The sequence below is a fragment of the Siphateles boraxobius genome, unplaced genomic scaffold (genome assembly GCF_051911475.1).
Source record: "Siphateles boraxobius isolate OS27281-9 unplaced genomic scaffold, OSU_SipBor_1 215, whole genome shotgun sequence".
Taxonomy (NCBI): domain Eukaryota; kingdom Metazoa; phylum Chordata; class Actinopteri; order Cypriniformes; family Leuciscidae; genus Siphateles; species Siphateles boraxobius.
Window position 1 is genome coordinate 480,439 of NW_027508828.1, and position 13,060 is coordinate 493,498.

Below are 13,060 nucleotides of genomic sequence, written 5' to 3' on the forward strand. Positions count from 1 at the left end.
CTCTTCCACTGAGGAAAGACATGGATATCTTGGATGGCACTGGGGTGAGTAAATTCTTAGGAAATTTTCATTTTGAGGTGAATTAATCCTTTAAAGAAATTATATTTTATTTAAGAACTTTAAAAAGTGAATGTCATTTCAATAAAAGATGCAATGCTGGATTTGTTTGTTATTTGCTTATTTACTCGCTTGCGCCCTCTTGTGGACATAGGAGACAATACAGTACTTTTCCCCTTTAACATTAAGCATTGCCTTTAGAATTTGAATTCTGCTAATATTCAAGGAAGCTTTTACCCTCCGCTGAAGCTGCGACTCTTTCGCTGCGCTGCGCTCCATCAGTTCTGCCATCTCTTTCTGCTGCTGCTTCAGCTCCTGCTTACTCACATGGAGTAATTCCTGATACATTTTAGACTGCAGGAGAGAATAAAAACAGTCAGTGGTGTTGTGAGGATCTCAGATGATGTGACAGTGATGTCATGAATCCTCACCGTGGCGGCTGCCTCCTGAAGGTCCTTCTGGATCGTCTCTCTCCGACTCCTCAGAGACTCCAGCTCCTCCGTCAGAGCCTGAATCTGGACAAGATCACAGAGAAATCGCACAACATGATGGATGGGAATTGTGAGTGATCGAACTGGTACCACTTTCCCACAATTTTGATTACATTTAAGACCCCCTGAAATCAAAATTAAAGTTTTTTAGCTTTTAGTACGAATATGTTAGCCTTAAGGTTATGAATGAGCTGGCATGTTCCAAAACAATGACAACATTTGCATTTAGGAGATATAAGCATTCAAAACTTCGTCTCTCACTTCTGCTAAAATGGATCAGGGGTTTTTATGAAATCACCTTCTCATGACATCTTCTGTCCAATCACATGCTCTCTAGAATCTAAAGCTCCGCCCATTATGCTATAAACACCACCTGGCCAAAGAGAGCGTTGACGCGTCAGAGCAATATGTGTGTGTGTGTTTGGTTGCTCAAACGCTCCGGTTTTATTTCGTTTTCCAACTGTTCGCTGTTTAAGAATGAAATGGCTAGAATTTATTCACAACTCTACTATTGAATCCAGCGCATCATCAGCGCTCAGATTCACTTCAATGGCACTGTCAGTCTGCGAGGGAAACTAAACACTATTGGCTGTTTGAAAAGGGGGAGGAGCCATTCAATATGTCCCGCCTTAGCTTCCTGTTTCAGAGGAAATTACATCAACGCACCAAACAGAGCTGCGCGTTCCAAGACACTAGGCACCAGTTATGAGAAACCAGCTCTCCTTTCATTTCAAGCTAGTCATGAAAGCTGACTTGAAGTTCGAGCAAAGCAGATGTTAGTTCAGCAACCGCTCCAAATGAATCAGTGAGCCACCAGACCGATACAAACCAGTATCAAATTCATGACTAAGGCCGTGTGTCCACCAAAAAGTTTTTTCACGCGGCTGGCGTATTTTTCCAATTATTTTCAATGGGAGCGGCGCGGTTTTTAAACGCCACGAGCGTAACGAGGCGCTGAGCGTTTTTTTCATGCTGAAGAGTTGAAGAATGTTAAACTTTGGGTAAAACGCAGCGCTCATCACTGTCACTTTTTACCCAGCCGTCCAATCACAGTGGAGGAGGGGCGGGACCAATACCACACTGACCAACCGCCACATCCTGCTTGTTCAACGTCAACAGCAAGCATAATAACAGAACAAAATAATTTAAAACAAGAGCCACAGAAAATACGTTACATTGTCTCGACATTTTAATATAGAATCAACACAGAAACAATGTGTGAAATGAGATACTAGTAACACTTTCACAGATATTCCGTATCATAACAAGCAAAGCGTTTCAACTGAAAAAAAGGCTACGCTGCCAAAACGCTCAAGCGCCCACAGCTAGGCGTTTTACACTGGATAAAAACGTTTATGGACACACGTGCTAGAGGCCCCGATACACATGGACTTCAGAAAGCGTCTGATTGTAGAGCTGTGTGGAGGATGCGATGCAGCTCTCCGGACACTTCATGTCTATTCATACAGCACTTCATATAATATATCAATTTAACACAGCAGCTTTAACTGAAAGCGTCATTTTTCATGTTTACGGTAGAATCACAACTTCTGTTTTCACTCGCGTCGACCTGGAGAAGATTTACACCTCAAAGAAGGTGGAGCCTCAGACACACACCCACCTATTACATCATTTCCATGGACCAATGGTAGTTTGAAGATGTTTAAACAGTCGAGCGAGAATTGTTATTGGCATGATCTAGTTAAACCATGGCAGTACATTCTTCAATTCAACAAAGTATACAGGGGCCTTTATGGGATGGAGAGCTGTTTGTTGGACTCATTGCAAAACGGCTCATGGTTCCAATTCATTTAAATAAAAACCGGTTCTCTATTGCAACAGAACTCGGCCTGTGTGTTCCTACACATCACATCATCTGGTTACGTACCTGCTGATGTTGAGCTTTGTGGCTCATGTGATCTGACTCCTGATGTTTCTTCTGTTTCAGCTCTCCTTGGACCTGGATCAGCTGAAGAGACATTTTATTGAGAAAACACTTAAACGACTTCATTCCCTCAGAAAGGCACACAACCCATCAGGGCCAGAAAATATTCATCATGAAATCAAAATTTACGATTCTTGTAATATCAGTGTTTATTGTAAATGATTTATCGGTGCACATCATTATTGTTATAATAATCTTGAATCAGAATAACAGCAACATCTCTTCTCTGATGTGGGCAGGGCAACCTGTCACTCCCGTGAGATCAGCCAATAGCAAACCACAACCATCCAATCAATTCCCCACAGAAAAAGAAAAAAAAAGCTCCACCCACATTTAGTCCTGTTCCAGAAGCGTTTCACTCGGATATACGAGCAATATTTATGTTTCAATATTGGAGTTCTGCTTGGATGACAATCTCCTCCTTCAGAGTCGTCTAAACCAGCGATATAGGAACTATCCGTGACGTTAGTGTTCGCTGATTGACCGAATGCACAGATTATACTCTACGAACATGTAAAACTGGTAGACGAGCCTCTCAACCTTTACACGGAGGAGAAAATCAACAACTTTGAGGGATCAAGAGAAACATGATTATGTATTTCTGCTCTATCAAACACACGGCATATGCTAATAACTTTTCATTACTGTCAACTTTCTATGTATAACAGTTATAGCTAATAACGTATTAGACAGAACGACTGAGCTCATATTCTCTAACAGTCCTCAGCGCTGTCTTGTTCCTACTGGCGCTGCGAATGCAACCAGGAAAACGTTCCTATGGGAACCATTACTTCTCGGGGAACCATCCCGGAGGCTCGTTCCTAGAACTATCCAGTGCGAAAGCCCCTATTGTCATGTGGTGTTACCTCTCTGACGCCCTGCAGGATCTCCTGAAGGTCTCCTCCCTCGCTCAGTGATGTCACACTGACGGAGTCGCTGGATTGGTTGCATGCAGCGTCTCGCTCTGCCATCAGACGGTCTCTCTCGGCACACGCGGACCGAAGCCCTTGGCTCAACAGCTCCATCTGTCGATCAGTGGAGAAACAGGCTGATAACGGATCTCAGTCACAGGAGCTAATGTTCATAAAGCTTCAGAAAGACTTTATTCTGATGCATCCCTATAGACATTCTGTTGACTAGAAGTAACTTGAGTATTAAAGGTGACATATGCCCCTTTCCACAAGATGTGATATAAATCTTGGGTGTCCCCAGAATGTGTCTGAAATACAGCTCAATATTGTTCTGGTCAATAGTGTTCAGTGCTCGTCTGTGCTCAACGACAGAACAGTATCAGGCTTTCCTGGATCTTCTGCCGTTGCGTTAGAACTGCTCACTGTTGTCGCTCGAGAAACTGAATGTCGACTGGTGTGTGTAAACGTGCAGATTAAGAGCCGGTAATATTATAAACGTGCAGATTAAGAGCCGGTAATATTATAAGCGTGCAGATTAAGGGCCGGTAATATTATAAACGTGCAGATTAAGAGCCGGTAATATTATAAACGTGCAGATTAAGGGCCGGTAATATTATAAACGTGCAGATTAAGGGTCGGGAATATTATAAACGTGCAGATTAAGAGCCGGTAATATTATAAACGTGCAGATTAAGGGTCGGGAATATTATAAGCGTGCAGATTAAGGGTCGGGAATATTATAAGCGTGCAGATTAAGGGCCGGTAATATTATAAACGTGCAGATTAAGAGACGGTAATATTATAAACGTGCAGATTAAGGGCCGGTAATATTATAACCGTGCAGATTAAGGGCCGGTAATATTATAAACGTGCAGATTAAGGGCCGGTAATATTATAAACGTGCAGATTAAGAGCCGGTAATATTATAAACGTGCAGATTAAGGGCCGGTAATATTATAAACGTGCAGATTAAGGGTCGGGAATATTATAAACGTGCAGATTAAGAGCCGGTAATATTATAAACGTGCAGATTAAGGGTCGGGAATATTATAAGCGTGCAGATTAAGGGTCGGGAATATTATAAGCGTGCAGATTAAGGGCCGGTAATATTATAAACGTGCAGATTAAGGGCCGGTAATATTATAAACGTGCAGATTAAGGGCCAGTAATATTATAAACGTGCAGATTAAGAGCCGGTAATATTATAAACGTGCAGATTAAGGGCCGGTAATATTATAAACGTGCAGATTAAGGGCCGGTAATATTATAAACGTGCAGATTAAGGGCCGGTAATATTATAAACGTGCAGATTAAGGGCCGGTAATATTATAAACGTGCAGATTAAGGGCCGGTAATATTATAACCGTGCAGATTAAGGGCCGGTAATATTATAAACGTGCAGATTAAGAGCCGGTAATATTATAAACGTGCAGATTAAGGGCCGGTGATATTATAAACGTGCAGATTAAGAGCCGGTAATATTATAAACGTGCAGATTAAGGGCCGGTAATATTATAAACGTGCAGATTAAGAGACGGTAATATTATAAACGTGCAGATTAAGGGCCGGTAATATTATAACCGTGCAGATTAAGGGCCGGTAATATTATAAACGTGCAGATTAAGAGCCGGTAATATTATAAACGTGCAGATTAAGAGACGGTAATATTATAAACGTGCAGATTAAGGGCCGGTAATATTATAAACGTGCAGATTAAGAGACGGTAATATTATAAACGTGCAGATTAAGGGCCGGTAATATTATAAACGTGCAGATTAAGAGCCGGTAATATTATAAACGTGCAGATTAAGGGCCGGTGATATTATAAACGTGCAGATTAAGAGCCGGTAATATTATAAACGTGCAGATTAAGGGCCGGTAATATTATAAACGTGCAGATTAAGGGCCGGTAATATTATAAACGTGCAGATTAAGGGTCGGGAATATTATAAACGTGCAGATTAAGAGCCGGTAATATTATAAACGTGCAGATTAAGAGCCGGTAATATTATAAACGTGCAGATTAAGGGTCGGGAATATTATAAACGTGCAGATTAAGGGCCGGTAATATTATAAACGTGCAGATTAAGAGCCGGTAATATTATAAACGTGCAGATTAAGGGCCGGTAATATTATAAACGTGCAGATTAAGGGCCGGTAATATTATAAACGTGCAGATTAAGGGCCGGTAATATTATAAACGTGCAGATTAAGGGCCGGTAATATTATAAACGTGCAGATTAAGGGTCGGGAATATTATAAACGTGCAGATTAAGAGCCGGTAATATTATAAACGTGCAGATTAAGAGAAATTCGTCTATTATAAGAAGATCCTCTTCATATGTCAGAAGGAGAGAGAAATCTGATCGGCTTATTTTTTGACATGCTTGCAGAGAAAGACTCACCAGAACAGAGTTACTGGGTTTCACTTTCACGTTTTCTGGGTGCACCGGATTATAGCACTTACACAGTCAGATTTAATAGTCTGTAAGGGTGCGCAGGCTTTGTTCATCTAAAGTCTCTGCTTATAGTCAACAGAATGTCTAAAGGGAAGTGTAAGTGAATTGTCACCATCTCGCTCTTCTCCGTCAGCTCTCTCTGGATCTGCTCTCTCTCGTCTCTGATGGCCTGCAGAGACTCCAGGAGCCGGTCTCGCTCTTCAGTCAGAGCGCTAACGCTAGCTTCAGCCGTCCTCATCGCCGCCAGCTTCTCCTGCTGCTCTCCGAGTCTCTCAGAAGACGACAGAAGATCCTCACGAAGCTGCAGCATCTGATGAGGAACAGGAAACGAGATCAGGAAGAAAAAAAAAAGGCGAATCTTCAGAAACTTTTCTGACCCCCAGGAATTGTTAATTGAAATAACACAAAACCAATAGAGTGCCATCAAAAATAAATCTATTTTGGGGGTTTAAAGGAATTTTAACACGCAGTTACAACACTATTCCTATTTGTTTTTCTGATGTAAAAGTTCTGTGCTAGACTAACTGACTTGTTACAGCATTTGTTAACGGTTGCCCTCATGCTGGTCTGATTGCCTCTATTGTTCTCCTCTGGTCAGTAAATCATGGGCTAATTTTCATTTGTGCGTGAACTCTCCCTTTAAGTTGAACTTGTGTAGACTCACGATCTGGTGCTTCTCCTCCAGGTCTCTCCTCAGCTGGTTCTTCTCCTCTCGGTTGAGCTTCAGGATCTCCAGGAGCTGCTCTCGTTCTTCACTGACGGAGGACAGCCTGCTCTGCAACTCCTCTAGATCGCCCTCGCTCTTCTCTCGCAGCTGCGCCCTCACCTCCACCAGCTGGGGATCATGGGAGAACGGGGATTTAACAGAGGGATTTGAACAGAGAGGATCTGAACTGAAGGGCTGTCAAATAAAAATGTGAAATTCGAATATTCGTCGATTTAAAAATAAAAAAAAATTTAAACTGCACATTCGAATGGAAAAACAATGCATTTGAATTTTTGGTGTGTGAAGAGGCATGCGAGATATGATTAACTGACACGTTTAGTTTGTTAGATTATCCAATTCTGTGCGGTGTGGCTATGTTGATAATGTGAAAAGTGGCGGGAAAAGGCTTTTCCTGCTGACGAAACCTCAGTTGGAGGCAAAAATCGTGCAACAACACACTTGATCAAACCTGCACATCGGTCAGAGGTGAGTGTGTGTGTGTGTTCATCAGCTTAAACACTGCCAACAGAAAGCGTCAGATCAAGCCGAGCGTCTGGTGTTTTTGATGATAAATATGTAGATGTAGTGAGTAGAAGTGCGTTTGTCAGTTTGTGTTCATGTACTTCATTACGCTGTGTGTTGAAGCGTGTTTTCTCAGGTTACTGATGCACTTAGTTTTATGTAAAAGTTTAACTAATGTAACCTAATTTTCCCTGCATGCACATTAAGGAAATTATACTTTAAGAACAATTGTTTTAAAAGTAAATGCACTTTAAAAAGTTATGTCATTTCAATAAAAGATGCAATGTTTGATTTGGTTTATATTGCGTTCGCTTGCGCCCTCTTGTGGGGACAGGAGAAATACAGTACTGTTATCCTCTAACATTAAGCATTGCCTTTAGAATTCAACTATGATTCAAATATTGTTCATATTTAAGGAAGAAACTCAAATGTAGCTTTTCAGCCATTTTGTCAGCCCTGGATGAGGGTCTCACCGCCTCGTCCTGCATCTGCCGATCTCTCTTGAGCGTCTCGATCTCGTGTGTGAGCTGTCGAAGAGACTCCAGGAGCCCATCCCGTTCCTCAGTCACAGAGATCATCCGGTCCATCTGATCCACGTCTCCGATCCTCTCAGAGGACACTCGGTCTCTCTCGGCACACGCAGACTGCAGCTCTGACCTCAGCTGGGCAATCTGAACCGAGAGAACACTATTAAAACACTTTATTAATAGTGAGAGCTCGCTGTCGGCCGGAAACCTCATCTGTGACCCGGACCACAAAACCAGTCACGAGGGTCCAATTTTTTTAATCGAGATGTATACATCATCTGAAAGCAGAATAAATAGCTTTCCATTGATGTATGTTTTGTTTGGATAGGGCAGTATTTGGCTGAGATACAACTATTGAAAATCTGGAATCTGAGGATGCAGAAATTATTATTTTTATGTTCGCGATTTTGCTGTATTCACTCACAAAAAGTGAATTTGATTTGTTATACATTTACGGTAGGAAATTTACAAAATCTCGTCATGGAACATGACCCTTACCATCCTAATCATTTTTGGCATAAAAAAATTAGATAATTTTGACCCATACAATGTACTGTTGGCTATTGCCACAAATATACCAGTGCGACTCGTGACTGGGTTTGTGATCCAGGGTCACATGTCTAAAACTGCTACTTTGTCCACACAGAACCACAAGAATAATTTAATTAATATATTTCAATGTAATGTAACTGGACGTATATATATCCCTACAGGATTCAGGCATGTTTACCAATAAATTCACATACAAGGCAAATATTCACGACCGAACGCATGAATGTATACATGTAAAAGAATAAAAATCCATGTTCAAATTTATCATTGCATACCTGGATTAAAATGAATAACTTAATGTGCCAAAATTCAAGCCCTGATTAAACAAATATTCTATCATACACAAATATATAAACACAGATATTTGTAAAACACTTCCAAAACTTTCTGGATTTATTCCAGGCCATTTCAATTCCATGACTTTTCCAGGTTTTTCAAGTTTATATATTCTCAATAGATGCTCATAAATTACAGTAATGGTGTTTTCTCATTCCAATCTGCATCAATTCACTGTTAAAAATATTTTTGCTGCAGTTTAGTTGTGTTTTTGCATTGCAGTAATGAGAATGAGTGAAGATTCACGATATAATTGAAGTGTGTTGTGTGTTTTGCTTTGGTGAACCACTACATAAATATAGTTTGGATTACTCGAGGTCTACAGTGTACACCACCTCTTCACTGTGATCAGCTCAGCTGGACTGATTTAGATGTTTACATGAAGGCTTTTGGCTATTGATGCACTGACAGCTGATACCGACCCACAATCCTCATCCTTCCCTATGGTCATTTTGACCCGAAAATCTTTTTCTTAAATTGAGTGTTCATCAGAGGGTCCAAGACCCTAGGACTTCTGTCACACTTGAATCCGATAATTTGTGTATTCGTGGTTCAAGGAGTTGTGTGTAAAAGTAACAAATCCTTCCCTCGCGGATCAATTTTGAATTCAAGTTGAAAGAACGTGAGGAATGTGCTTTAATTACTAATTATTAATTGGTCAAATGTACAAATTTAAAGGTAAATTGCATAAAAAAAAATATCAAAATGAAATTAAATGAGCTTTCTGGACAAAAAAAAAGAAATGAAGTCTAATTTTAGGGCTTTGTGTAATTTTGAGCCGTGATGGAAAGCTGTTTGTACCGTCTGGTCTCTCTCCTGCTGGTCTCTGCTCAGGGTTTGCTGGATCTGCTCTCTCTCCTGCGTCAGCGAGGTGATGCTGGCCTTCATCATCTCCATCTCACACGAGTTTTCAGAGAGTCGAGACTCCATGAGCGTCCGCTGAGACTCCAGATCTAGTAGAGCGTTCTGAAGACCTTTCACCTTCTCAAGAGCTCCTCTCAGCTCATCCTGATTTTCAATCATCTGCATTTGAATAAAGTAAATGTACAATTAGTGTTGGGTGGTCTACCGGTTCATACCGGTGTTTATTTTGTTTATGATATTAATTTTTAATATACCGCTGTATTGGGAACGCGTCTTTTCACTGTTCACTGGTGAGGCGCAGCGTTTAAGCGTGACGGTGAAGATGGACAGGTTAAACTATAATTGAAAGCTGTCAAATTATATTACAGTGTTTCCCATACATTGGTTATAAATATCAACAGCCTTTTGGAAAATCTATTTGTGGTCGGCATTGACATCGTTGAATAAACATGAGATCGGCACGTTTCAGTCAAAACGTGTTTTTATATGAATGACAGTCTTCAGAAAAGTTAATGTTATTCCGATTGAATCTTTGTTTCCTGATAAAGCAGCGTTTATGAGCGTACAGCCGTTACCGGGGAAACAGCCTCGCAAACCTGTATTAATACGTGTGGGATTTTTCTACAGTATTCACTCATGACAGTAAAATAGTCAATCAGTAGAAGATGTGGTTCTAGGGCGGCACTGTATATTGAAATATCGCAAATGTATGTATATCGCAACAACTTGCAATAATCTGGGTTATGAACAAGACAGAGAAAATCACTCACTGCTCTCTATATATGGGCTGTCAATTAAACGAGTTATTAACAGCGTTAACGCAAACCCATTTTAACAAGATTAATTTTTTTATCGCGAGATTAACGGTCTTTTTGGCCTAGCAAACTGTCGTTTTTTTCACATGCTTTTGCAACAGTACACGGCATGCGCGAGGACGTTTTGTTGCTTCGTCGACCGCACGCACACCGCGGTCAAAAATTCTAAATAGTTAAACTTTTGCCGCTGTGACGATAACCAGCGCAGCCAATAGACACGTTTGGCATCCAGAAAGTTTTGAAAACTGGCGTAGCGCCGCACATTCCGCATCCTGTCTGAAAGCACCGGATCTAGCTAGACCGGCAACACACTTGTTGCGAGCCGGCCAAATAGTAGGTCAGGGTTCCTGCACACTTTTTAAAGTCAAATTTAAGTCTTTTTAAGACCTGAAGAAATCAAAATTAATACCGTACATTAGGGGTGTGCAATTTGACAAAAATATATCTCGATATTTTCAACGTTTTGTTGATAATAATTAGATTTAGGCCTGTTGTTGACAGCAGACTCAAAGATATTCATATTTTTCATATTCTATGCAGTGGTCAGTTCACAGCAGTGACAAATGATTAATGTGCAATATTTGCCACCTTAGATTGACTTCCAGGGGCATTTTCACCTATATATGGACATTTTTTCTAAACTTATTTAGAGTTATGCATCACCTTTTATGTCAAATACTAACATTCAAATTAAATTATACAGTAATTATACTTATTTATAAAATACTACTTAATTACACAATTATACAGTACCACCGTTACCAGTCAAATTAAAATATTCAATCAAAATCCATCTTTGCAGTGCAGAGCTGACACAGAAGTGGCATTAATATTTACACTCCATGCTATGAGATAGTTAAAAAAAAAAATCAATATTCAATATTTAAATATGAAATGATTTCTAATTTTAACGTTTTAATTAAAGGGTACTTTAAATATGAAACTAAAACCGCCAGTCGGCGGCGGCCAGTCCCGGTCTTAATAAGCGAGTTGAGGGAGTCATTCATTCATTCAACCGATTTGTTCAAACGGCTGATTCATTCGGGAAAGAAACAAGTGATTGTTCATTGAATCGTTAAAATGACTCGCTCAAAATGCGGATCTCAGTCCAGAAATCATCGCTGTCTGTTGCATTAGACTCTGCTACGGTTTCACTTTGAAATTCTAGTCGGCGAAATAAAGGGAAAACAAACAATATGGTGTCTAAAAAGTAACTCAAAATGTTAATTTATTTTTAATTTAACTATTGTATAACAAATATATCACATTTGTGCACGGGAAAACGGCACTCTTACTGATGTGATATTCTAATAAGAACATAATATGATATAAATATAAGACAAAAACTAATTTGGGGACACACCTATAACTGCACACATCATGCAGTGAAAGCACGAGAGACAAACGCGATGTCAACTCACAGTGCCTCGTATATCGTTAAAACAATGATTACAATATCATAGTAGACAATACACATCGCACACCCCTACGCACATAAAGAATGAACTATTAGATGGTTTTAATTTGGAAAACGTTTAGATATGTCTAAGTCGAAGTGTCATCTAAAATGTAAGACCTTTCATAAGTAAAAATAAGATTTAAGACTTTTTATGGCCTTATATTTTAAAAATCTAATTTAAGACTTTTTAAGGATCCGCGGGAACCCTGTAAAGAGACAATGAGTTCACAAAGTATATTCAAGACGTATTTGTAACAACAACTCTTATACCTGTCTGCAAACCATAGCTCTTTTGTGGTACACTTCTCATGACAAACACCTGATGGTCAGACACTTCACCTGTGATTACCACTGAGTGCTGGATTTGATGCAAACGAATATTCGACCTGTAATTATTATTCGAAAAATGTAAATACTATTTACTACATTGCTTTGCGTAAATCCCAATCACTTACTCGCAGTTATAATTAAATACACTGTGTGGCGCTGTGTAGCGTGTTGTTGATTGTATTTGATCACATGTCGTCGTCAGCCTCGTGAAGTTTGGAATTACTTGGATGAAAATGATCTTACTAAATGATATTACAAAACGGAATTACTTTTAATCAAATTAATTAATGATACAGAGTTATAATATCACCACCACAATGAGAAATCACATGAAATCCAACCTGCAGTCGAATGAGGAAAGACAGCTGTCCATCACTGCACTGACGACTGCAGTAGCGCAGCTGAATCCGAGTGAGCGAGATGATTACTTAAAAGTATACGTGTCAAAATCATTTTGCTATCAGTTAAGTTTCGTTAAAGAAGCAGTCCTTTACAGAAAACACAAAGTGCTGTTAGAAACTTCGTTATCTGTCACTGTGTCCCTGCAACGTCTGTCAGCGGCAGCGCGTTTTCTACTCGAGCATGTGAATATTACTGTTTTTCTCAACATGAAAGTGAAACACGATAAATATTATGTTGACGCGAGTGTATACCTTCGTTCTGTACGATAAGTGGAACGGTCTGTTTTATTAGCGTTTTTTCCCTTTCGTACTGATTGATCATAAATGCTTCTTTACATTTTTTGTTTAAACATATTGTTTAATGTTTTCAACTGAAAGAAAACCTTAAGATGCAACTTAAGCTTGTTGCGTATATTTAATTTCCCTATTAGTCACCGATGTTGTTTAACAACCGTGCGTACGGGACATATGCGGTATCGCAGCAGTAAGTCATGAAGCGCGGTGACAGATGTCATATCTAGCAGGAGTCCACATAAACTAGACAGAACCCCACTATTCGCCGACGCAATGTTTAAATTCAGGCAAACTTTATACTTTATGGACAAATATACATAACAAAAAGATGATACAAAATGTAATACCTTGGAAAATGGCATTTAAGAATTTAATACTTTTTAAGGGCCTT

At 39.7% G+C, this 13,060-nt stretch overlaps 1 protein-coding gene across 1 annotated transcript in view; it reads right to left on the reverse strand.

The window, feature by feature from the left end:
* The window catches only part of cenpe (centromere protein E), a 65,512-nt gene that overhangs the window by 22,325 nt on the left and 30,127 nt on the right, over window positions 1-13,060 (reverse strand). The window contains exons 34-41 of the mRNA XM_077238048.1: window positions 9,308-9,529; window positions 7,565-7,762; window positions 6,528-6,698; window positions 5,976-6,173; window positions 3,360-3,518; window positions 2,437-2,517; window positions 489-572; window positions 295-411 (exon numbers count right to left, since the gene is read on the reverse strand). Coding sequence (XP_077094163.1) covers window positions 295-411; window positions 489-572; window positions 2,437-2,517; window positions 3,360-3,518; window positions 5,976-6,173; window positions 6,528-6,698; window positions 7,565-7,762; window positions 9,308-9,529 — 1,230 coding nt within the window. The remainder of the gene's footprint in view (window positions 1-294; window positions 412-488; window positions 573-2,436; window positions 2,518-3,359; window positions 3,519-5,975; window positions 6,174-6,527; window positions 6,699-7,564; window positions 7,763-9,307; window positions 9,530-13,060) is intronic.